Here is a 23,920-nt window from a genome sequence, read left to right as displayed (position 1 = left end):
ATTTTGTGATGCCGGCATCACAGATTTTTTTGATTTTGACCAAAATCCAAACTTACAAAATTCTCAATAAATCTCAAACTTTTGCTCGTTTACCCATCCCACACTGATAAAATGTGTTCAGTAGTCCTTTCTGTATCATTTGAAACCATAACATCACCCAAAATTTGTTGACCCGAAATCTGAAAATTTTGTGATGCCGGCATCACAGATTTTTGATATTTTGGCCCAAAAACCCAAACTTACAAAAAGCTAAATAAATCTCAAACTTTTGCTCGTTTACCCATCCCACACTGATAAAATGTGTTCAGTAGTCCTTTCTGTATCATTTGAAACCATAACATCACCCAAAATTTGTTGACCCGAAATCTGAAAATTTTGTGATGCCGGCATCACAGATTTTTTTGATTTTTGACCAAAAATCCAAACTTACAAAAAGCTAAATCAATCTCAAACTTTTGCTCGTTTACCCATCCCACACTGATAAAATGTGTTCAGTAGTCCTTTCTGTATCATTTGAAACCATAACATCACCCAGAATTTGTTGACCCGAAATCTGAAATTTTTGTGATGCCGGCATCACAGATTTTTTTGATTTTTGACCAAAAATCCAAACTTACAAAATTCTCAATAAATCTCAAACTTTTGCTCGTTTACCCATCCCACACCGATAAAATGTGTTCAGTAGTCCTTTCTGTATCATTTGAAACCATGAAATCACCCAAAATTTGTTGACCCGAAATCTGAAAATTTTGTGATGCCGGCATCACAGATTTTTTAAATTTTGGCCCAAAAACCCAAACTTACAAAAAGCTAAATAAATCTCAAACTTTTGCTCGTTTACCCATCCCACACTGATAAAATGTGTTCAGTAGTCCTTTCTGTATCATTTGAAACCATAACATCACCCAAAATTTGTTGACCCGAAATCTGAAAATTTTGTGATGCCGGCATCACAGATTTTTTTATTTTTGACCAAAAATCCAAACTTACAAAATTCTCAATAAATCTCAAACTTTTGCTCGTTTACCCATCCCACACCGATAAAATGTGTTCAGTAGTCCTTTCTGTATCATTTGAAACCATGAAATCACCCAAAATTTGTTGACCCGAAATCTGAAAGTTTTGTGATGCCGGCATCACAGATTTTTTAAATTTTGGCCCAAAAACCCAAACTTACAAAAAGCTAAATAAATCTCAAACTTTTGCTCGTTTACCCATCCCACACTGATAAAATGTGTTCAGTAGTCCTTTCTGTATCATTTGAAACCATAACATCACCCAAAATTTGTTGACCCGAAATCTGAAAATTTTGTGATGCCGGCATCACAGATTTTTTTTATTTTTGACCAAAAACCCAAACTTACAAAATTCTCAATAAATCTCAAACTTTTGCTCGTTTACCCATCCCACACCGATAAAATGTGTTCAGTAGTCCTTTCTGTATCATTTGAAACCATAACATCACCCAAAATTTGTTGACCCGAAATCTGAAAATTTTGTGATGCCGGCATCACAGATTTTTTGATTTTTGACCAAAAATCCAAACTTACAAAATTCTCAATAAATCTCAAACTTTTGCTCGTTTACCCATCCCACACCGATAAAATGTGTTCAGTAGTCCTTTCTGTATCATTTGAAACCATAACATCACCCAAAATTTGTTGACCCGAAATCTGAAAATTTTGTGATGCCGGCATCACAGATTTTTTTGATTTTTGACCAAAAATCCAAACTTACAAAAAGCTAAATAAATCTCAAACTTTTGCTCGTTTACCCATCCCACACCGATAAAATGTGTTCAGTAGTCCTTTCTGTATCATTTGAAACCATAACATCACCCAAAATTCGTTGACCCGAAATCTGAAAATTTTGTGATGCCGGCATCACAGATTTTTTAAATTTTGGCCCAAAAACCCAAACTTACAAAAAGCTAAATAAATCTCAAACTTTTGCTCGTTTACCCATCCCACACTGATAAAATGTGTTCAGTAGTCCTTTCTGTATCATTTGAAACCATAACATCACCCAAAATTTGTTGACCCGAAATCTGAAAATTTTGTGATGCCGGCATCACAGATTTTTCTTTATTTTTGACCAAAAATCCAAACTTACAAAAAGCTAAATAAATCTCAAACTTTTGCTCGTTTACCCATCCCACACCGATAAAATGTGTTCAGTAGTCCTTTCTGTATCATTTGAAACCATAACATCACCCAGAATTTGTTGACCCGAAATCTGAAATTTTTGTGATGCCGGCATCACAGATTTTTTTGATTTTTGACCAAAAATCCAAACTTACAAAAAGCTAAATAAATCTCAAACTTTTGCTCGTTTACCCATCCCACACTGATGAAATGTGTTCAGTAGTCCTTTCTGTATCATTTGAAACCATAACATCACCCAGAATTTGTTGACCCGAAATCTGAAATTTTTGTGATGCCGGCATCACAGATTTTTTTGATTTTTGACCAAAAATCCAAACTTACAAAATTCTCAATAAATCTCAAACTTTTGCTCGTTTACCCATCCCACACCGATAAAATGTGTTCAGTAGTCCTTTCTGTATCGTTTGAAACCATGAAATCACCCAAAATTTGTTGACCCGAAATCTGAAAATTTTGTGATGCCGGCATCACAGATTTTTTAAATTTTGGCCCAAAAACCCAAACTTACAAAATGCTCAATAAATCTCAAACTTTTGCTCGGTTACCCATCCCACACAGATAAAATGTGTTCAGTAGTCCTTTCTGTATCATTTGAAACCATAACATCACCCAAAATTTGTTGACCCGAAATCTGAAAATTTTGTGATGCCGGCATCACAGATTTTTTTGATTTTTGACCAAAATTCCAAACTTACAAAATTCTCAATAAATCTCAAACTTTTGCTCGTTTACCCATCCCACACTGATAAAATGTGTTCAGTAGTCCTTTCTGTATCATTCGAAACCATAATATCACCCAAAATTTGTTGACCCGAAATCTGAAAATTTTGTGATGCCGGCATCACAGATTTTTGTATTTTTGGCCCAAAAACCCAAACTTACAAAAAGCTAAATAAATCTCAAACTTTTGCTCGTTTACCCATCCCACACTGATAAAATGTGTTCAGTAGTCCTTTCTGTATCATTTGAAACCATAACATCACCCAAAATTTGTTGACCCGAAATCTGAAAATTTTGTGATGCCGGCATCACAGATTTTTTTGATTTTTGACCAAAAATCCAAACTTACAAAAAGCTAAATAAATCTCAAACTTTTGCTCGTTTACCCATCCCACACCGATAAAATGTGTTCAGTAGTCCTTTCTGTATCATTTGAAACCATAACATCACCCAAAATTTGTTGACCCGAAATCTGAAAATTTTGTGATGCCGGCATCACAGATTTTTTTTATTTTTGACCAAAAATCCAAACTTACAAAATTCTCAATAAATCTCAAACTTTTGCTCGTTTACCCATCCCACACCGATAAAATGTGTTCAGTAGTCCTTTCTGTATCGTTTGAAACCATGAAATCACCCAAAATTTGTTGACCCGAAATCTGAAAGTTTTGTGATGCCGGCATCACAGATTTTTTAAATTTTGGCCCAAAAACCCAAACTTACAAAAAGCTAAATAAATCTCAAACTTTTGCTCGTTTACCCATCCCACACCGATAAAATGTGTTCAGTAGTCCTTTCTGTATCATTTGAAACCATAACATCACCCAAAATTTGTTGACCCGAAATCTGAAAATTTTGTGATGCCGGCATCACAGATTTTTTGATTTTTGACCAAAAATCCAAACTTACAAAAAGCTAAATAAATCTCAAACTTTTGCTCGTTTACCCATCCCACACCGATAAAATGTGTTCAGTAGTCCTTTCTGTATCATTTGAAACCATAACATCACCCAAAATTTGTTGACCCGAAATCTGAAAATTTTGTGATGCCGGCATCACAGATTTTTTTGATTTTTGACCAAAAATCCAAACTTACAAAAAGCTAAATAAATCTCAAACTTTTGCTCGTTTACCCATCCCACACCGATAAAATGTGTTCAGTAGTCCTTTCTGTATCATTTGAAACCATAAAATCACCCAAAATTTGTTGACCCGAAATCTGAAAATTTTGTGATGCCGGCATCACAGATTTTTTAATTTTGGCCCAAAAACCCAAACTTACAAAAAGCTAAATAAATCTCAAACTTTTGCTCGTTTACCCATCCCACACCGATAAAATGTGTTCAGTAGTCCTTTCTGTATCATTTGAAACCATAACATCACCCAAAATTTGTTGACCCGAAATCTGAAAATTTTGTGATGCCGGCATCACAGATTTTTTGATTTTTGACCAAAAATCCAAACTTACAAAATGCTAAATAAATCTCAAACTTTTGCTCGTTTACCCATCCCACACTGATAAAATGTGTTCAGTAGTCCTTTCTGTATCATTTGAAACCATAACATCACCCAGAATTTGTTGACCCGAAATCTGAAATTTTGTGATGCCGGCATCACAGATTTTTTTGATTTTTGACCAAAAATCCAAACTTACAAAATTCTCAATAAATCTCAAACTTTTGCTCGTTTACCCATCCCACACCGATAAAATGTGTTCAGTAGTCCTTTCTGTATCATTTGAAACCATAACATCACCCAAAATTTGTTGACCCGAAATCTGAAAATTTTGTGATGCCGGCATCACAGATTTTTTAAATTTTGGCCAAAATCCAAACTTACAAAAAGCTAAATAAATCTCAAACTTTTGCTCGTTTACCCATCCCACACCGATAAAATGTGTTCAGTAGTCCTTTCTGTATCATTTGAAACCATAAAATCACCCAAAATTTGTTGACCCGAAATCTGAAATTTTGTGATGCCGGCATCACAGATTTTTTTTATTTTTGACCAAAAATCCAAACTTACAAAATTCTCAATAAATCTCAAACTTTTGCTCGTTTACCCATCCCACACCGATAAAATGTGTTCAGTAGTCCTTTCTGTATCATTTGAAACCATAACATCACCCAAAATTTGTTGACCCGAAATCTGAAAATTTTGTGATGCCGGCATCACAGATTTTTTTGATTTTTGACCAAAAATCCAAACTTACAAAAAGCTAAATAAATCTCAAACTTTTGCTCGTTTACCCATCCCACACCGATAAAATGTGTTCAGTAGTCCTTTCTGTATCATTTGAAACCATAAAATCACCCAAAATTTGTTGACCCGAAATCTGAAAATTTTGTGATGCCGGCATCACAGATTTTTTAAATTTTGGCCCAAAAATCCAAACTTACAAAAAGCTAAATAAATCTCAAACTTTTGCTCGTTTACCCATCCCACACTGATAAAATGTGTTCAGTAGTCCTTTCTGTATCATTTGAAACCATAACATCACCCAAAATTTGTTGACCCGAAATCTGAAAATTTTGTGATGCCGGCATCACAGATTTTTTTGATTTTTGACCAAAAATCCAAACTTACAAAAAGCTAAATAAATCTCAAACTTTTGCTCGTTTACCCATCCCACACTGATAAAATGTGTTCAGTAGTCCTTTCTGTATCATTTGAAACCATAACATCACCCAAAATTTGTTGACCCGAAATCTGAAAATTTTGTGATGCCGGCATCACAGATTTTTTAATTTTTGACCAAAAATCCAAACTTACAAAAATTCTCAATAAATCTCAAACTTTTGCTTGTTTACCCATCCCACACTGATAAAATGTGTTCAGTAGTCCTTTCTGTATCATTTGAAACCATAAATCACCCAAAATTTGTTGACCCGAAATCTGATATTTTGTGATGCCGGCATCACAGATTTTTTAATTTTGGACCAAAAATCCAAACTTACAAAATTCTCAATAAATCTCAAACTTTTGCTCGTTTACCCATCCCACACCGATAAAATGTGTTCAGTAGTCCTTTCTGTATCATTTGAAACCATAAAATCACCCAAAATTTGTTGACCCGAAATCTGAAAATTTTGTGATGCCGGCATCACAGATTTTTTAATTTTGGCCCAAAAATCCAAACTTACAAAAAGCTAAATAAATCTCAAACTTTTGCTCGTTTACCCATCCCACACTGATAAAATGTGTTCAGTAGTCCTTTCTGTATCATTTGAAACCATAACATCACCCAAAATTTGTTGACCCGAAATCTGAAAATTTTGTGATGCCGGCATCACAGATTTTTTTGATTTTTGACCAAAAATCCAAACTTACAAAATTCTCAATAAATCTCAAACTTTTGCTCGTTTACCCATCCCACACCGATAAAATGTGTTCAGTAGTCCTTTCTGTATCATTTGAAACCATGAAATCACCCAAAATTTGTTGACCCGAAATCTGAAAATTTTGTGATGCCGGCATCACAGATTTTTTAAATTTTGGCCCAAAAACCCAAACTTACAAAAAGCTAAATAAATCTCAAACTTTTGCTCGTTTACCCATCCCACACCGATAAAATGTGTTCAGTAGTCCTTTCTGTATCATTTGAAACCATAACATCACCCAAAATTTGTTGACCCGAAATCTGAAAATTTTGTGATGCCGGCATCACAGATTTTTTTGATTTTTGACCAAAAATCCAAACTTACAAAATTCTCAATAAATCTCAAACTTTTGCTTGTTTACCCATCCCACACCGATAAAATGTGTTCAGTATTCCTTTCTGTATCATTTGAAACCATAACTGTAGCGCCCTCAACCTCTGCTTCATGTTATCTAACCCTGGTAAGTGGATGAAACGCGCGGATACACGGGTGGGTTTTCCCGTTATTTTCTCCAGACTCCGATGACCGATTGAGCCTAAATTTTCACTGGTTTGTTATTTGATTTAGAAATTGTGATACACGAAGTGTGGGCCTTGGACAATAGTGTTTACTGAAAGTGTCCTATGGCTTTAAAGGGAAGGTATTCCTTTGGTAAATACTCAAAAAATTTAAAACTAACTTAGTAAGAAGCACTGCAGCTGTTGATAATTAATGTGTAACATTACGAGAAAGATTCCCTTCTAAGGATTGTGGTTTTAGAAAGGGGATTCTAAAAAAAAATTAAATCTGTAAAGCGTTTCTGCATGACGCTGATTGGTGTTAGCACTGTACACTCAGTACTTTCCCTGTGAACAAAATCACAGACGTATTACTCAGGTTGGATTCGAACCCATGACCTTTGCAATTCTAGAGTGTCTTACCAACTAGACCACCGAGATTGCCCGGTTTGTTTCTGTAGTTTATTGTTTTAGGAGATATTGTCTGGCTTGATGGAAATGGGTAAACATTTTGGGTGTCTGAAGGACCACTTGGTGTCTGTGGGTGTTTGGAAATGGTTGTAGAATTCATTGAGGTGTATTGGCTGAACCAAAGGAGATGGTATTCGCAGGTGGGTTGAGATGGGTTAATTGCTGATGGGTTTGGGTGGGCGTTCATTGTCGAGTTCCTGGCTTGTAGGCTGCAGTGCACCCTGTTTGATTTAGGATATAATGGGTTGAATCTATTGATTGCCTCTTGGTATTGGTGTGGGAGTTTGTAAAGGTTAAATTGATGGAGTTGTTTTTGTAATTAACGAGTAGATATGCCTGGCTGTAACTCATGATTCATTTCCCTGTCATTATTATGTCTCATAATAGAATAACCACTGTAGCTCGCAAGCCTGAGGAAATGTGTAAAAAAGGGTGCCTATATACTTTGTGAACCAGACACACCAGGGTTACCCCTACTCTAAGTGTTCTACGTTCTTTTACACGCAATACAAATCTTTACAGAGTAATGTCACAGCCAAAGGACAAAGCATTTATGGTAAAGTGTCTCGCTCAAGTGCCAAAACTGGGCATCGAATCCACACTCTGCTGATCAGAAACACCAGAGCTCAAGTCCAGTGCTCTTAACTGCTCGACCACAACACCCCACAATAAATACCACAAAAACTGGTGTGTGTAAAAACAAGCCTGGTATAACAAATGAACAGATTGAAACCAATTTATGTAAAAGGTTCAAAATTACTGATCCTGCAATAATTTGTATTTATTTGGTTGTTATCAATGATCAATTTTGAAATTCTGTTTTCCCCATGAAGGTGCCTGCAGGAATCAAAGATAGTGTTTTGAGGATTGCCTACGTAACATCCTGGAAGCCGTGGACCATCTTCTGACAAAGAGGGCAGTAACACTCGGGTAAGAACCATTGTCATGCACAGAGCTCAATGCAAAGCACACACAATTGTAAAGGACGGACAAAATCTGTCTGAGCAGATTCGTCTCAATGCCATATTATGTATTTGTTATCACTTCGTGCACCACTCAGCCAAGTACTTGGGCAGCATCCAGCAACAAAGTCCAGCTTTCTCATGAAGAGGATCAGAGCATACTAATTCAAACATTGAGTCATTAACCACTGGGTTTTTTCAGATATTTTTACATAGTGTTACCGCAAACCTCTCTTAGTATTTGCTTATGAAAGTTTCCTGAAAATATTATCTGTTGCTGAAATTATTATCTTCTTAAAAAAAGCTTTGAGGGAGGGTTTACCTTTGGTAATTACTCCTCCAAAAATTAATGCCATAAAAACTTACTTGGTTCCGTCTGAGAAATGTATCTGTATGGAATGTTCCCCAGAACTTGTGTATTCCAATTACGGACTATTCTGACCACACGGGCATTAGTAGCAATATCTAAAACAAAACGCTACCACCTTTTGAAATGAAATTTTCTTGTACGTACATTGCCAATCCTTGTACAGTGTCCTATCTGAAGAACAAAGCAACTAAGGTAAAGTACACAAGGACACAAAGGACACAAGTGTCATGTCTGGGACTCAAACCCACACTCTGCTGACCAGAAACACTGTCACTTGAGTTGGTTACTCTTAACCACTTGGCCACAACATGTCACAACAACTCTGTTGAAGCTGTCACTGATAGCTCTTTTCAGGGTCAAGAAAACTGCTAAAAGACCAATTTCATTGAGTAACCACAGCCTACAGGTTTGATTGATTTATAGTAGTAAGGCTTGCAGTAACACCATGATTGAATAGTGATAATGGCTGACGGGTTTGACTTATGCTCAATAAAAGTAGCATAGTTTTAAATCAATGCTTGCTTTTTGAGTCCTGCAGAAAGGTGTGAAACTGATGTTCAGAGCGACACTTTTAGGAAAGAGTTTTGATATTGGATGGTATTTCAGTTTTATTGTGTGCGCCCTGTTACAGATTCAGAAAAAAGAGGATATACTAAAGCCTGGTTCATACTTCCTGCGAATGCGAATGCGATACCTATTTGGATGTTACAAATTCGCAACTAATAATTTGAAAACAGCCCTATGACATCAAAATTTCGCTTTGCATTTGCATTGGCAAGAAGTAAAATCAGGGCTTTACGTACTGTGGTAAACAACCCTTACTGATTATCTTTTGTATTCCTACCACACCAGGTGTATTGAGCCAGGTGAGATGGAGTCCAGCTTCGTTGATGATGGGGGCTCCCATAGCTCCTCACCCCCATGCACACCAGAGGAAATCCTCATTCCATTCCATGCCCTCCATGGACATGAACAACGACTCTTCAGCTCTCCAGATGATCTCTACACATGCCGGAATAAGTCATCAGAGTTCAACGAGGAACCAAGTCAAATGAGCAGGGAACAGATGCTGCAGTCCAAACAAAAGTCTAAAGGAGTCGGTAAAAGATCCGATGCATGCTTACAAACCGTTCTAGGACTCCTCGACTGATAGGAAAGATCTAAATTCGGGGAAAGGGTTCCGCCACCTCCCTCCATGTTTGCCAGCGAGCTGAATTGTCTCTCGGGTGGGTGGCCGACGAGGGGGGAAACCGGGCCGGATATCTACGAGACGGGTGCGGGGACAGCGGGGAGAACACCTGTTTCTCATTGGAGATTCCGCGAGTGAGTCTCGTCGGTGGGGATATCGTTGACGAAGATGAGGAGTCCGTCCCCCACTGTGAGTTCTCGTCTAGATTCTCGCTGCTGTGTCGCCCGCGTTTGTTCTTTGCACCAGCTGTAACGACAACGCTGCCCCGGTCTGGCTGCGACGACACTGGAGTGCTCAGCCGGTCCTCACAACCTGTCCTTGCAATAATTTGGGGCTGCTCGGGAAGCGGCTGTCGATGATGGGTGCCGCTCGAGGCAAAGACATAGACCTTGCCAGGAATTGAATATCATAACGCGCCCAAATTCACTAAGCAGAACTGGGCAACTGAGTCGTACTGCATTTGTACTGCTTTACGACCAGATTCCCAGATAGCTTATTGCTTAGCAGAGAAAGTTGTCCAGAGGCAGCTTCATCACCTGAAACATCTTTGTACCTGATTTTTGCTGTTTTATAGTAATCATCGTTGATGTTGTAAAAAATGGGAAGCAGTCGCCACCACTGCTGATGCCAAATCTTCAAAATTTAAATTATTGTGTAATTATAAATGGCCAAGCGAGGGAGACATTTCTAGGAAATTTTGTGAATTTATTTGTAATGTCTGGTACCTGGTAGATTACAAATGAACACTCGGTTTGAAATTCCTCAGAATATTGCTGCATAATGTAGAGCAAGTTTTGAAATACCCAAAACACGAGGGTACCGAAGTACATGTATGACCAATTTGAAGGTTGCAAAACACTACTGAATATGTGTCTGTAATATTAGGACCAATGGGAGACTTAAGATTGCCTCCAGTGACTTGGAGTGTGAACTCAACTTGAGATTTGTTTCTCCAATATAATTCTTGAATCCAATATTGGCAACCACTAAATTTTCCCTAAAAAGGAATGTAAAACCTGTTATTTCACACACTTGAACCCTGTTTTATTAATTGTTTTTGACCATCAGTCAACATGTGTATTAGCCAAGGCATGGAGTGAGCAAAATGTGTAATTGACTGAACAGAGGTGCAAGAAACTTGTAACTTGTCTGCCTTTTAATACACTTAGTTTGGGTTCATTGGCCAGGTAGGTGGCAGCAAACACGAGGGTACCGAAGTACATGTATGACCAATTTGAAGGTTGCAAAACACTACTGAATATGTGTCTGTAATAATATTAGGACCAATGGGAGACTTAAGATTGCTAGGTGGCAGCAAACACGAGGGTACCGAAGTACATAGACCTTATCGCAAATACCAATGCGCATGCGCAGACTGTTGAATGAGGTGCATTGTGGGATATATATGGATCAAATTTGGATACCAGCAAGACCACAATGCACCTAATTCCTAGCTTTACGCACGCGCCCCTGTATTTGCGAAAAGGTCTATGTATGACCAATTTGAAGGTTGCAAAACACTACTGAATATGTGTCTGTAATATTAGGACCAATGGGAGACTTAAGATTGCTAGGTGGCAGCAAACACGAGGGTACCGAAGTACATGTATGACCAATTTGAAGGTTGCAAAACACTACTGAATGTGTCTGTAATATTAGGACCAATGGGAGACTTAAGATTGCTAGGTGGCAGCAAACACGAGGGTACCGAAGTACATGTATGACCAATTTGAAGGTTGCAAAACACTACTGAATATGTGTCTGTAATAATATTAGGACCAATGGGAGACTTAAGATTGCTAGGTGGCAGCAAACACGAGGGTACCGAAGTACATGTATGACCAATTTGAAGGTTGCAAAACACTACTGAATATGTGTCTGTAATAATATTAGGACCAATGGGAGACTTAAGATTGCTAGGTGGCAGCAAACACGAGGGTACCGAAGTACATGTATGACCAATTTGAAGGTTGCAAAACACTACTGAATATGTGTCTGTAATATTAGGACCAATGGGAGACTTAAGATTGCTAGGTGGCAGCAGACTAACCAGGTAAATGTCCATTGTTTATGTAGTTCTGAGCATGTGCCCATTACCAAGAATAATGAGTTTACAATACTCCTAAGTGATCTTTTTATTTTGGTTGTGAAACCCTGCGCTGAAGTGTCCTAAGCACTGTATTCTTGGTACTTTCTGATTCTTTGCTGAAAAAGAACTCTACAGGCAAACTTGTTTATTATTGATACCCACTTATTTTTGCTTAGCAGTGTACATGAGGCCAGCGGCTCTATGTGATCACTCCCAGGTCATACATAGTTATTAGGTCGGAAGTTTTATCAATCAAAATTAAACTGCCATGATATGAAAGAACAGATGTTCACTCTCAAAAGAAAATGCCTAGTTTGGGGGATTTCTGTTTGTTTTTTGTTTTCACTGTTGAGCTGGAAAGTTTGGGACAAAAAAGTAATATGAGTTGAATGTGAGTATGTGACCAATTGGAGATGTTTGGACGGTCCTTTTGTAACAGCTCTTGCGTGTAGTGCACATGCTCATACCTATGCGCGCCAATACTGAGCTGCAAAAAAAAGGGACTGTTAAGTCTGCTGCCATCAGCGTCTTTAAAGTCTTTGGAAGGCAACTGTCTTAAACTTATAGTGTTGTATACTGCATGGCTCTCATCGAATAACTGGTTCTGTATGTGATATATTTGCTTTGGCCCACTTGGTTACACCCAGCTCATAAATATTAAGTACTGTCTACTTTGCATACAGCTCATGTCAAAGGTCACACCATGACCTGCATTCCCAGGTATAGACTAGTTAATAAAACGTTTTTCCAGTATGGCAGCTCCTTTGCACAGTGTGTGGATTATTGTCTACCATCCCACGCGAAATACACTACAACTGGCGACGAGGATGGGATGTCAAAAAGTTTAATAACTATCTACAGGGACGGAAGTTTACATTGGTTACGGATCATCAACCACTCACTTCCATCTTCCATCCTGCTAAGAGTGTTCCCACGACAACAGCATCACGTATGGTGCGATACGCTCTTTTTCTTGCTAGTCACGACTACGAAATAGAATACAAGAACACCACTAAGCACTGTAATGCGGATGGACTTTCGCGACTGCCAGTACCTGAGGTTCGGACTGAAGACATTGACCCGGATGATCTTCTCCACATGTCTCAGCTGGAGAAAATGCCAGTCACTAGTGCTCAAGTACGCAAAGAAACGGCTCGCGATATTGTGCTCTCCCAAGCTTGTGAATTCACCATGAAAGGATGGCCGAACACATATGACGCTGAACTTAAACCCTTTAACGTACGCAGGAATGAACTTTCACTGCACGATGGATGTCTTATGTGGGGATTACGTGTGATAATTCCACTAAAACTACGTGAGACCATTCTCGCCGAGTTGCATCAGGGTCACTTGGGAGTTGTCAAAATGAAAAATCTCGCTCGTGGATATGTGTGGTGGCCTGGACTCGATAACGACATTGAACTACTTGCGAAAGGTTGTGCTGGATGCCAAAAAGTACAGCACAATCCCAAGTCAGCACCACTCCACACATGGGAGTGGCCCACAACACCATGGCAGCGTATTCATATTGACTATGCCGGCCCATTTTTTGGCCAAATGTTTCTTGTAGTTGTGGACGCCCACTCCAAGTGGCCTGAGGTTGTGAGTACGAAATCTGCAGACTCTACGCGCACAATTGAAATTCTACGCAGCATTTTTGCACGGAATGGAGTGCCAGAGCAGTTAGTCAGCGATAACGGCCCACAGTTTACATCGGACGAGTTTCAAACATTTCTGAAGCGTAACGGGATAAAGCATATTACATCTGCCCCGTACACCCTTCTACGAATGGGCTCGCTGAACGATTCGTTCAAACCTTCAAACAAGCGCTGAAATCAATGAGTGGGGAGAAGGGTTCCACAGCAGCCAAATTGGCTAACTTTCTTTTTGCATACAGGAGTGCCCCACACAGCACGACCGGACAATCTCCAGCAATGTTGTTCTTGGGGAGAAACCTTCGTTCACGATTGGATATTCTAAAGCCTAATGTCCGTCGCCATGTCAACAACAAGCAAATGGATCAGACTGCGTCACACACATCTGCCAATATAACGCGTGAGTTTCACATTGGTCAAACTGTTTCTGTTCGCGACTACAGAGGCAATCAAAAATGGATACCTGGTGTGGTACATGCTCGCACTGGACCTGTGTCCTATGAAGTTTGTGTCGGTCCAAACATGATCTGGCGCCGCCATATTGACCAACTTCTCGACTCGCACATTGGGAAACCCCCTAATCTCAATGTACCTGTACCCTATGATGTCATACCACAGATCGTACCATCGGAAATGGACAATCCTACACCAACACCAGTTGAACCAGACCTTACTGAACCTAGTGAAACATCATCACCTACTAAACCTTCCATGTCGGGTAGTCCTCATGTTGTTGAACGTCGCTACCCCGCACGCGAACATAAACCTCCTGATAAACTCAATTTATAACTGACTGCACATAAAAACCAAACAAAAGAAGACGTTTAAAGTCAAAGTTAAGGTGTTTTATTCAACAAACAAAAATGTTGCCATGGATTACTTTGATATTTAATGGACTTTACTCATTTCTGGATGTTCACTCAAACAAGTTGTTTGGAACTGTTGTTTACCTACATTTAATGGATCACTGTTTATTATTTGTTTTACCGGACTTGTTGAACATTGAAAGCAACTTCATATTTAGTGGGGAGGAATTGTGATATATTTGCTTTGGCCCACTTGGTTACACCCAGCTCATAAATATTAAGTACTGTCTACTTTGCATACAGCTCATGTCAAAGGTCACACCATGACCTGCATTCCCAGGTATAGTTAATAAAACGTTTTTCCAGTATGGCAGCTCCTTTGCACAGTGTGTGGATTATTGTCTATTATATAACACCCAAGCCGATCCTTGCCATTTGATTGGAGGATTGTCCGTCACGTGATAGCAAATAAAAGTACCATTGCACGCTGAGTCACTCACCGTGCTTTTTCGTTCCATCCGAAAAGTACCATTGCACGCTGCCAGCGTGCAATGGTACTTTTCGAAAAAGCTGAGTAAAAACATCACTGCGTGCGCGTCTTTGTAACGCAGCAGTGTTACTGCAAGGAATAATATTAGTAAAATTACTAATACTACTAGCATTCGGATTATACTATCAAAAATTGTAGGCCTACGCTTTGTTTGTTTTGAAAGTTGTGTCTTTCAATCAAAATGACAAAGATCTACTTGGATGTTATATAAAACAAATAATGAATGTTTTTCATTCGTGCAATGGTGCGAATATGTTCATTCGTTGAAAGCTGGAATGTTCCATTCAACTCGGCTCCGCCTCGTTGAATAGAACATTCCATCTTTCAACTCATGAACATATTCGCACCATTGCACTCATAAACATTCATTATGTGTATACCATCCCACGCGAAATACACTACACTGTAGAAATGTACTGCAGTATCATTTCCATGGTTTTATTTTTACTGATTTCCTTGGTACTGTTTAGGAGAAAATCTGACCAAGGACCTCATTCAATCAGAGAGTCCCTGATCAGATAGTTTTCTACTCAAGAGTAAAACTGTATATCTCGCCAATATGTACACAGACATCTTATTAAAACCCAACAAATGGCAATACCAAATAATCAGCATTTTCTGAAAGAAATTAGCCTGGATGGTTCTGAATTCCTGCGAATGCGAATGCACTAAGAATTTTGACAGTGAATAGTTCGCAACACTTGAGCTGTGTTCAACTCTTGCGGTATATTCACTGCGAAAACAGCCCTGTGGTGTCAAAATTTGCTTCGCATTGGCAGGAAGTATGAACTAGGCTGTAGCCATGCCCATCAGCCCCATCAGGAGGCGTTTAATGAGATTATTTATGAATATCTAAATATCATAACATGTCAACTTGTACATTCTTGGTGTTTAAGGTCTAATACCGAGTTATATTGCAGCACTGGAGCTTGTGAAAATTAGTAGCTGTGACTTGTCTGTACAGCAGTTAAGAAGTCATAATAAATTAATGTCATCTCATATCTAAAAGAAAGACAAACTGACTTTTCTTCTTTATTTTTGTTTTAGATTGCGGGGATCCGGACGGGGCCCCTGGGGTGGGGGCCGTGACAGGATGGTAGAACCCAGATGTGGGGGAGATTTTTTATTTGATGCATATGTTGGGATTTGGAGTGACGTGGCCGAGCGATTAAGAGCGTTGGATTTGAACTCTTGTGTTTCTGATCAGCAGAGGGTTCGAATCTCAGTCGTGACACTTGTGTCCTTATAAGCAAGACACTGAACCATTACTTCGTCCCGTGTGTTGTGTAACGCACATTAACGAACCCAGTGCACTTATCGAAAAGAGAAGAGGTTCGCCCCGGTGTTCCTGGTTTGATTGGCAGCATATTGCGTCAACACACCACCTTGTGAACCATGTGCTTTAAAGGAATAGTCTCATACTTCAATTACTTTTCTTACAGGACAAAATATTGACCACCTTGATATGCCCCTAGGGATGTAATAAAGCACTAAGAACCTAATATTATTATTATTATTAGATGGGGAGGGGAAGGAAAATTAATCAATTAATTTAACATTCCCCTGCCAACAAATTTACAGTGCCCCCCCCCCCCCCCCACTACAGATATTTTGGACTAAATGTACTTGATAGGTTTCCCTCCTGAAAATTCCACGGGGGAACTTGACAAGGGGGTCAAGTAATGTATGGCCCATCAAACAAAACAAATATTCCCCCCTGAAGTGCCCATTCTAAAACATAGTCTAATTATAAGCATAATTATCCGCCATGAAAAAAGACGGCGCTTAAAGTAATAAGTTTTAATTTATTACTATTACTAATTTATTAATAAACTTTTTTCTTCTAAATGATTGATGTTTCACCTTCTGCTAGTGTTATCAGTATCAAGCTAAGTTTTGAAACATGTAGAAGTTGTTTCAGCACAGGAAATCACACCATACTGATTCGTTCACACTTGACAGGTCGGACACGTGACAATCACAACAATCACTCTCGTTCCCAGCTGTACTACCTCATAGTTCAGTCGTACCCACCATTAGTAAAGGAAAGGACGATGTCACACGGTTCCCGTGAAAACGAGGTTATTTGTTTACCTTTTAGCATTGCAGATCTAGACTTAGTTCCCTTTGAATTGAAGTTTGATCTGGCGTTATTCACGAGCCCCGAAATGTCACGTCATCAGATGTTCAGGCTTCTTAAAATGGGGAATTTTACTAATATTTCACAAGTATTAATGTTTGTTTACACATAAGTCTTCTAAACCCATCTGCACTAACGAAGTAGTCGCTCGTAAAGGAGTTTGATTTTTTATTTCGAGCGAGTGGGTAATTGGTCTTCTTATACGCGCTACTGCTAGGTTCAATTTTTGAGAGACCATCTACACAGCAGGAAGACAACATGGGCGCCACCCCAGCTGTTTTTGTCTTGCCAATTTTGGGGTTCATCTAGCAAAGGAAGCATCCACATTCTTCGTCAAGGACAATGTATGTATGATTGATATTCATTTTATGTATAAACTGTGTGTTAACTGGTGCCATGTTTCCATGTGATGTTCGTTGAACCATGGAGGAAGGAATCTCCATGGTTGAACTAGAGTTGTTAATTCCCAATCAACAAACGTCTTCAAAAATGGCATTGACGACTACTTCACCAAAAACATTGACATGTATAGCTTTGCAGGATGCTCACCTCAGGATATATGGAAATATATCATCCACTTCAGCTGCTCTACACATTGACTTTGTTACTTCCCATTTAGTACTTTTGCAGTAAGTTTTTGTGTGAATAATGGGTGTTTTATAAGGCTTCATTTAGCTTTCATTATGCAGAGCCCGAATCTACAGGTATAAAGAGTAAAATGTGTATTGTAAATTATACTGTGCATGTCGTAGATTTATGCCACACTGACGTCATGTGTTAGTACGATTACTCACACATGTGAACAAAGCTAGCCCCATAAATCCTCGGTCCAATACATTTCATATCCTTGGCCCCATAACGTCTGATTTCATGAAACCTTATTCAACTGCGTAAGTTCACTTGCACAACATTTATTGCACAACCTACGCCATTAACGTTGCGCAAGTGGTCCTACGCAGTTGTGTTAAGTTTCGTGAAAGCTGCTGAAGTTGTAGATAGCCCTATCACTTGGAATTGGTCAAACATACATCACTGGTTTGGGTAGAAATCAAATGAATTTTTAATGCGAATGATTTGCCTGATGCATGTATTATGTCGGTTGCTTATAACACAATGGATTGTAGACTGGATCCTTATGCTGCGTTATAGTAAAACATTTATATGAACAAAGCACCAGTCTACTTACATCACTTGTGCTACAATGTCATGAAGATTTGACAGCTGCAACGGCTGGAAACGCGTATACCCTGATCTTTCACCGCTTTTTTATGTATTTATTTTAATTTTTCGACAATTAGGCCTACATGATATTTTTATGATTTTTATGCCCTTCAGAGGCAAAGACATGATTTTTATGCCCTGCAGAGGCGAAGCCACTAAAGGGGCATACTGTTTCTGACATGTCCTTCCGTGTGTGCGTGTGTGTGTGTTTGTATGGCCTATTCTCCGGGGAAATTTTTCAATAGGGACAATAGGTCCTCACTAGACGGTTCTTTGTTTTCAGATGTCCTCTGTAGTCATTTGTGTACAAAACCAATGGCGATTGCTTCAATACAGGAACAACAGAAAGTACAATAGGTTTCCTCTAACATATAATGGGGCACTGTATATGTCTGCGTGCGTGTGTATAAATAATTTATAACTCAGAAGGACTCAAACTTTTTTTGTTGATTGGTCCTGTCCTGTGATCCCACAACCCCCAGTGGTCTGTCCTTTTTGGACTATAGGCAAACAAATTTGTCATTATGGCTAAAACAAAGCAAATGTTGTCGGAGCAATATCTTGCGAAGAACTTGTCATATCAACTCCTAACTTGGTTTGTTGACTGGTCTATATCAACTCCTAACTTGGTTTGTTGACTGGTCTTTGTTTGTGGATTGGTTTTGGGATTCCCCCCCCCCCTCCCCCAGAGTCCCTGTTTGACTATAGGCAGGAAAAATTGTCATTATGGCTTAAAGGCAGTGGACACTATTGGTAATTACTCAGAAGTACTTGTCATATCAACTCCAAACTTGGTTTGTGGATTACATGTAGTCTTTGTTTGTGGATTGGTTTTGGGATCACCAAGAAGCATATTGGTTTTGAACCCAAGGCCAAACCTTTAGGCCATTATGACTATAAAACAAAGAAATTGTTGTCTGAGCAGTATTTGAAGAAGTACTTGTCATATCAAGTCCGAACTTGGTTTGTGGATTGGTCCACGAGGACCATGCACACTAGTGAAAAATCAACAAGGTGGGGGATAGGCAAATTAAGTTCAAATCTTGGCTATTTGGTCTCCACCTGGGACGATAACATTTGCCGAAGCAGCTCGAAAAAATATCTCACCATGGCTGAGTACGGGGCACCAACTCTCTTCAGCGAAAAATTTGACTTTCGGGGTATTTTTGGTTAAATGGCTGTTAATTTCCTTAAACTTCATCAATAAGTGTTGACTTATACATCAAAAGAAAGAGTGGGTGGGGGGGGGGGGTTGGTGGGGGGCACATCCCCTCATTTACACAGTGGGGGACACTATCAAAAGTGCCTATATTGCACCAGGAGCACTTACGACCTGAAATTGTCCTCCGGGCCCTAATGCTGGCCCTGAACCATACAGCGTAAATGACATAACTCCCGTTATCTCCCCACCCTACATTTCAAGATGAATTGACGCCCATGATTTCCTCATAGGGTAATAAGAGGTTTGTTTCATGTCCAATTCATAGGTACTGCTGTAAAGCAAGGCATTAAGGGTTCATTAAGGGATTTATTTGAAACACATGTCATCACACGGCGAAACGCGCGGAAACAAGGGTGGGTTTTTCTGTTGTTTTCTCTCGACTCCGACGACCGATTGAGCCTAAATTTTCACAAGTTTGTTATTTGATATAGAAGTTGTGGTACACAAAGTGTGGGCCTTGGGCAACACTGTTTACCGAAAGGGTCCAATGGCTTTAAGGTAAGCAGAGCCATGATGTTGGGCGATGCACTAACGACTCTACAGCGGCTCAAATATTGCAAAAACTGTGAAGCAAACTGGGGGGTACCCCTAAGTAAAGAGTTGTCAATACCTCTTAAGATTTTTTTTCACCCCAATTTTGAGTTTAAAGCTAAGTAGCCATATTAAGTCAAACACAGGCTCCTGCCATTTTAATACTAAAAAAAACTGCTGACAATGTTTTATTGATGCTTCCAAAAGACCATAGTAAGATCTCTCTTCCACCAAAGTTTCATTGCTCGACAAACTGGGCCCAATTTCATGGCTCTGCTTACTGCCGAATTCTGTGCTTACGATCACTGTTCCCTGCTTACGTGCAAGTACCGAATTTCTGCGCTAGCCTTTTAAGCGTAGAATGCCTAGGCTGTGAAATACACTTGTTGTATAGGCACAGAATTTCCTGCTTCCATAAAACTTGGCCCTGCACTCATGACTCTACTGAAACATTGCCATAACCATGACGCAAACTTGGGGGTACCCCTAAGTAAAGAGTCAATGCCTCTTAAGATTATTTCTTTCTCCAATTTTGAGTTTCTTATTAAAGTCACCTGTGATATTTTTTCAAAATAAAGCTTTTGTCACTAATGTGTTTTGATGAGTGGAATGTGAATAAACAGTTCTTATCAGTGCTTATGTTATTTACAAATTTAAGAGTAGACCCCAACCCGAGAGGGCGCTGTCCGCGACGTCAATCGAGGCAGACTTTGTCTGTAATGCATAGAGTAAACACAGTTGCAAAGTACATGTACAGACCAAGTCGTGAGTTTGTACGTTTCAACAAAAAATTTTTTTTGTTTTTTTCCGGCAATGCCGACCAGGTGTATTGCTGCTGAATGCAGAAAAACACTTTTTGAAATGTACCAAATCACGACTGGGACGTACATGTACTTTGCACGTGTGTTTACTATACGCATTGTAGGCAAAGTCTGCCTCGATTGACGTCACAAAAGGGGTAGGCGGAGTCAGCCCCCCAAATAAATTTATATATTTTTTTAACATGTAAATCGTGACAAACAATTACTAAACAAATTGTTTTATTGTTCGTAAGCATATTTTATACTCTTATGTTTGAAAGTAAAAAAATACTATTTCCAGGTGACTTTAAGGTCAGGATACAACCTTAAAACCATGGAAATTTTGACATTCTACTGCATTCCACCGTTCAACAGCAAGCATTTGAACTTTTGTAATCCAAAATCATCAAAATCACCCATTACTTAAAAAACACTTTTTGGTATTTTTTTTGTCTGTTGCGGAGGTCGGATTTGCCTAAAATTCTGTACAGCCTCAAGGCCTATGACTATATATAGAGCAAGTATGTTATATGAACCACCCTACAAACCATGATCCGTTAACCCCCACAAGTCTGCATGGTCTTCGCGTTGACATGCACTGTGTACCCCGGCATGGTGTACCACACTGAAAGCGTTTAGTACATACCCTATGCCACAGACCATGCCCCCGTGTTTGCGATCCCATATCGGCCATGGTATTATGCGTGACCCTTCGACCGGCCGGCACCAGGTACGTACCGAGCTTGACCGGTACCCCTTCGACCGGCATCACACACGGTGCTTATAGCCATGTTTCTACCGGCTGTACTTCCCGTGTGACGTGTGTCAGCACGGTGTGTATTCTAGCGGCTAATTAGGTATTAATTAGTGGACCGATTGAGCTCCCTCCAATATGAAGTCTGCCCAGAGGTATGTTCTACAAGATTATGTATAATTTTCCGTCTGTTATGAAACAAAAAGGGTACATTCACGCTCGGGGTGAGTGCAAGTTTTTTAGCAGATGTTTTTTTATTGAAATTATGGTCTGGATGATGATGTCTTAATTGTTGCGGCTAATAAATGGTTAATTATGTAACAAATTAATCTAATTCTCCCTATATGTTTTATTTTGCAGAATTGTTGAACAAAATTACTCTGATTCACCTACTATTAAACAAATCGTTAAGGAGGTCAAAATTCCACCGCCTTTAACTGCATGGGTTCTCTCCTCGGTTACGAAAATCAGGCCAGAAATTGGGCCAGAAACGCGGCTAGCTGCAGCTCGGTGAGGGATCGAGCGAGCGGGGGATCGAGGTAGTTTATGAGCGAGTGCGAATAAACCACGTCTTCCACCGAGGCTTCATTTTCAGCGGTGTGATGGGCATATTAAGAAGCTCACCAAACAACCGTAAGTACAATTTTTGTGCTAATTCTTAAACCTGCTAACCTAAAACATGGTTGTGCTGTATTTGGTTGATGTTTTTGGGAAGGCTCATACTATAGTCTATTTCTCTAGTGTTGCCAATGTACCGATAGTTCAGCGCTGAAATTGTTGTAATATATATTTTCTCAAAGCATGTTAAGCCATCCCTCAAAGACGTGCCAACGTAATAATTTCTTAAAGCCATTGGACCCTTTCGGTTAACAGTATTGTCCAAGGCCCACACTTCGTGTATCACAACTTCTATATCAAATAACAAACCTGTGAAAATTTAGGCTCAACCGGTCATCGGAGTTGAGAGAAAATAATGGGAAAACCCACCCTTGTATCTGCATGTTTCGCCCTGTCATGACATGTGTTTAAAATAAATCAGTAATTCTCGTTATCGAGAATTGATACTGTTTTCTCAAAAAGTAAAGCATTTCATGGCATAATATTTCAAGAGAAGTCTTTCACCACTACCTTCTGTAAACCCTGTAAGTTATTTGTATATCTGTGATTTTTTTTTTTTTCTGTACCGAAAGGGTCCAATGGCTTGAAAGGAACACGTTGCCTTGGATCGGTCGAGTTGGTCTTTGAAAGGCATTTGCAACGGTTTGTTATAAAATGCATCTGGGTAGAAAGATGTTGTAAAAGTAGAATACAATGATCCACACAAACATGTCTCAAAATTGCTCGGTTTTCCTTATTACCTCATCGACTAACACTGTCGGCCATTTATGGGAGTCAAATTTTTGACTCCCATAAATGGCCGACCGTGTTAGTTTGCAAAGTAAAAGGAAAACCACGCAATTTCGAGGCAAATTTGTGTGGATCATTGCTTTTAAAACATCTTTCCAACCATTTGCATTTTATAACAAACGGTTTCAAACGCTTTTTATAACAACTGTTTTAAAGGCTTTTTATAGACCACAAGTGTACAGATACACATACAGATACCGATACATTGACACTTTGTGTGTTCACGTGACTCGTATCCGCAACTATCGTTTTTTGCATACCAGTTGCAACGGATTCAGGGGCTCGTAGATAAACTATACTGTTTTGCAGACTTTTAGTTGTATTTTTGTCCCAGATCAAAAACATTTCCCACGGAATAGCTTTCACTTGTATCGTGCTTGATATAGATAGAAAATTGTCAGTCATTTGCAAGCAAAACGTTGAGAAAATGCAGTGTATAAAACATGGGGTTTCTATCGCGATGAATGCGAACGCACTCAAGTGAAACATACCTATAGTTTACGAAACAAATTTCAACACGAGGCTGTCGTGAATGGATACGGTTTTCATATCCATATCTGTATATGTATCCGCACGCTTGCAAAACCTCTCTAGTTATACCATCTATTACATTTGTTAATTCTTTAAAGTCACCTGGAAATAGAATTTTTTTTCATTCAAACATAAGAGCATAATGCATACGAACAATAAAACAATTTTTTTAGTAATTGTTTGTCACGATTTATATGTGTAAAAATATATAAAGTTGTTTGGGGGGCTGACTCCGCCTACCCCTTTTGTGACGTCAATCGAGGCAGACTTTGCCTGCAATGCGTATAGTACACACACGTGCAAAGTACATGTATACGTCCAAGTCGTGAGTTGGTACATTTCAAAAAGTGTTTTTCTTCATTTAGCAGCAATATACCTGGTCGGCATTGCCGGGAAAACAAAAAGTCTGCCTCGATTGACGTCACGAACAAATTTGTGACATTTTTGTACTAATTTCTCA

The 23,920-nt window shown here is 39.2% G+C and overlaps 2 protein-coding genes and 1 long non-coding RNA gene across 4 annotated transcripts; all 3 read left to right on the top strand.

Moving 5' to 3' along the window:
- The first annotated feature begins 7,175 nt into the window (after positions 1-7,175).
- LOC117293340 lies at positions 7,176-10,658 on the top strand. Its single transcript, XR_004519432.1, has 3 exons — positions 7,176-7,373; positions 8,067-8,163; positions 9,418-10,658. It is a non-coding gene; the product is annotated as an uncharacterized LOC117293340 (long non-coding RNA).
- A 282-nt stretch (positions 10,659-10,940) lies between these two features.
- LOC117293339 (uncharacterized protein K02A2.6-like) lies at positions 10,941-14,677 on the top strand. Of its 2 annotated transcripts, none has more exons than XM_033775624.1 (2): positions 10,941-10,994; positions 11,264-14,677. In XM_033775624.1, exon 2 carries the CDS (start codon positions 12,795-12,797, stop codon positions 13,674-13,676), a length of 882 nt encoding a protein of 293 aa, XP_033631515.1. In that variant the 5' UTR covers positions 10,941-10,994; positions 11,264-12,794; the 3' UTR covers positions 13,677-14,677. The 2 variants fall into 2 exon arrangements, with proteins under 2 accessions (XP_033631515.1, XP_033631516.1); XM_033775625.1 differs by lacking the exon at positions 10,941-10,994 and having other exon boundaries at positions 11,251-11,328; positions 11,789-14,677.
- LOC117293571 lies at positions 13,682-14,287 on the top strand. Its single transcript, XM_033775931.1, has one exon. The coding sequence runs from the start codon at positions 13,682-13,684 to the stop codon at positions 14,285-14,287; it is 606 nt and encodes a 201-aa protein (XP_033631822.1).
- Positions 14,678-23,920: the final 9,243 nt, after the last annotated feature.

This window comes from Asterias rubens, chromosome 8 (genome assembly GCF_902459465.1).
Source record: "Asterias rubens chromosome 8, eAstRub1.3, whole genome shotgun sequence".
Classification (NCBI taxonomy): domain Eukaryota; kingdom Metazoa; phylum Echinodermata; class Asteroidea; order Forcipulatida; family Asteriidae; genus Asterias; species Asterias rubens.
This window is presented reverse-complemented; position numbering and strand designations above follow the sequence as displayed.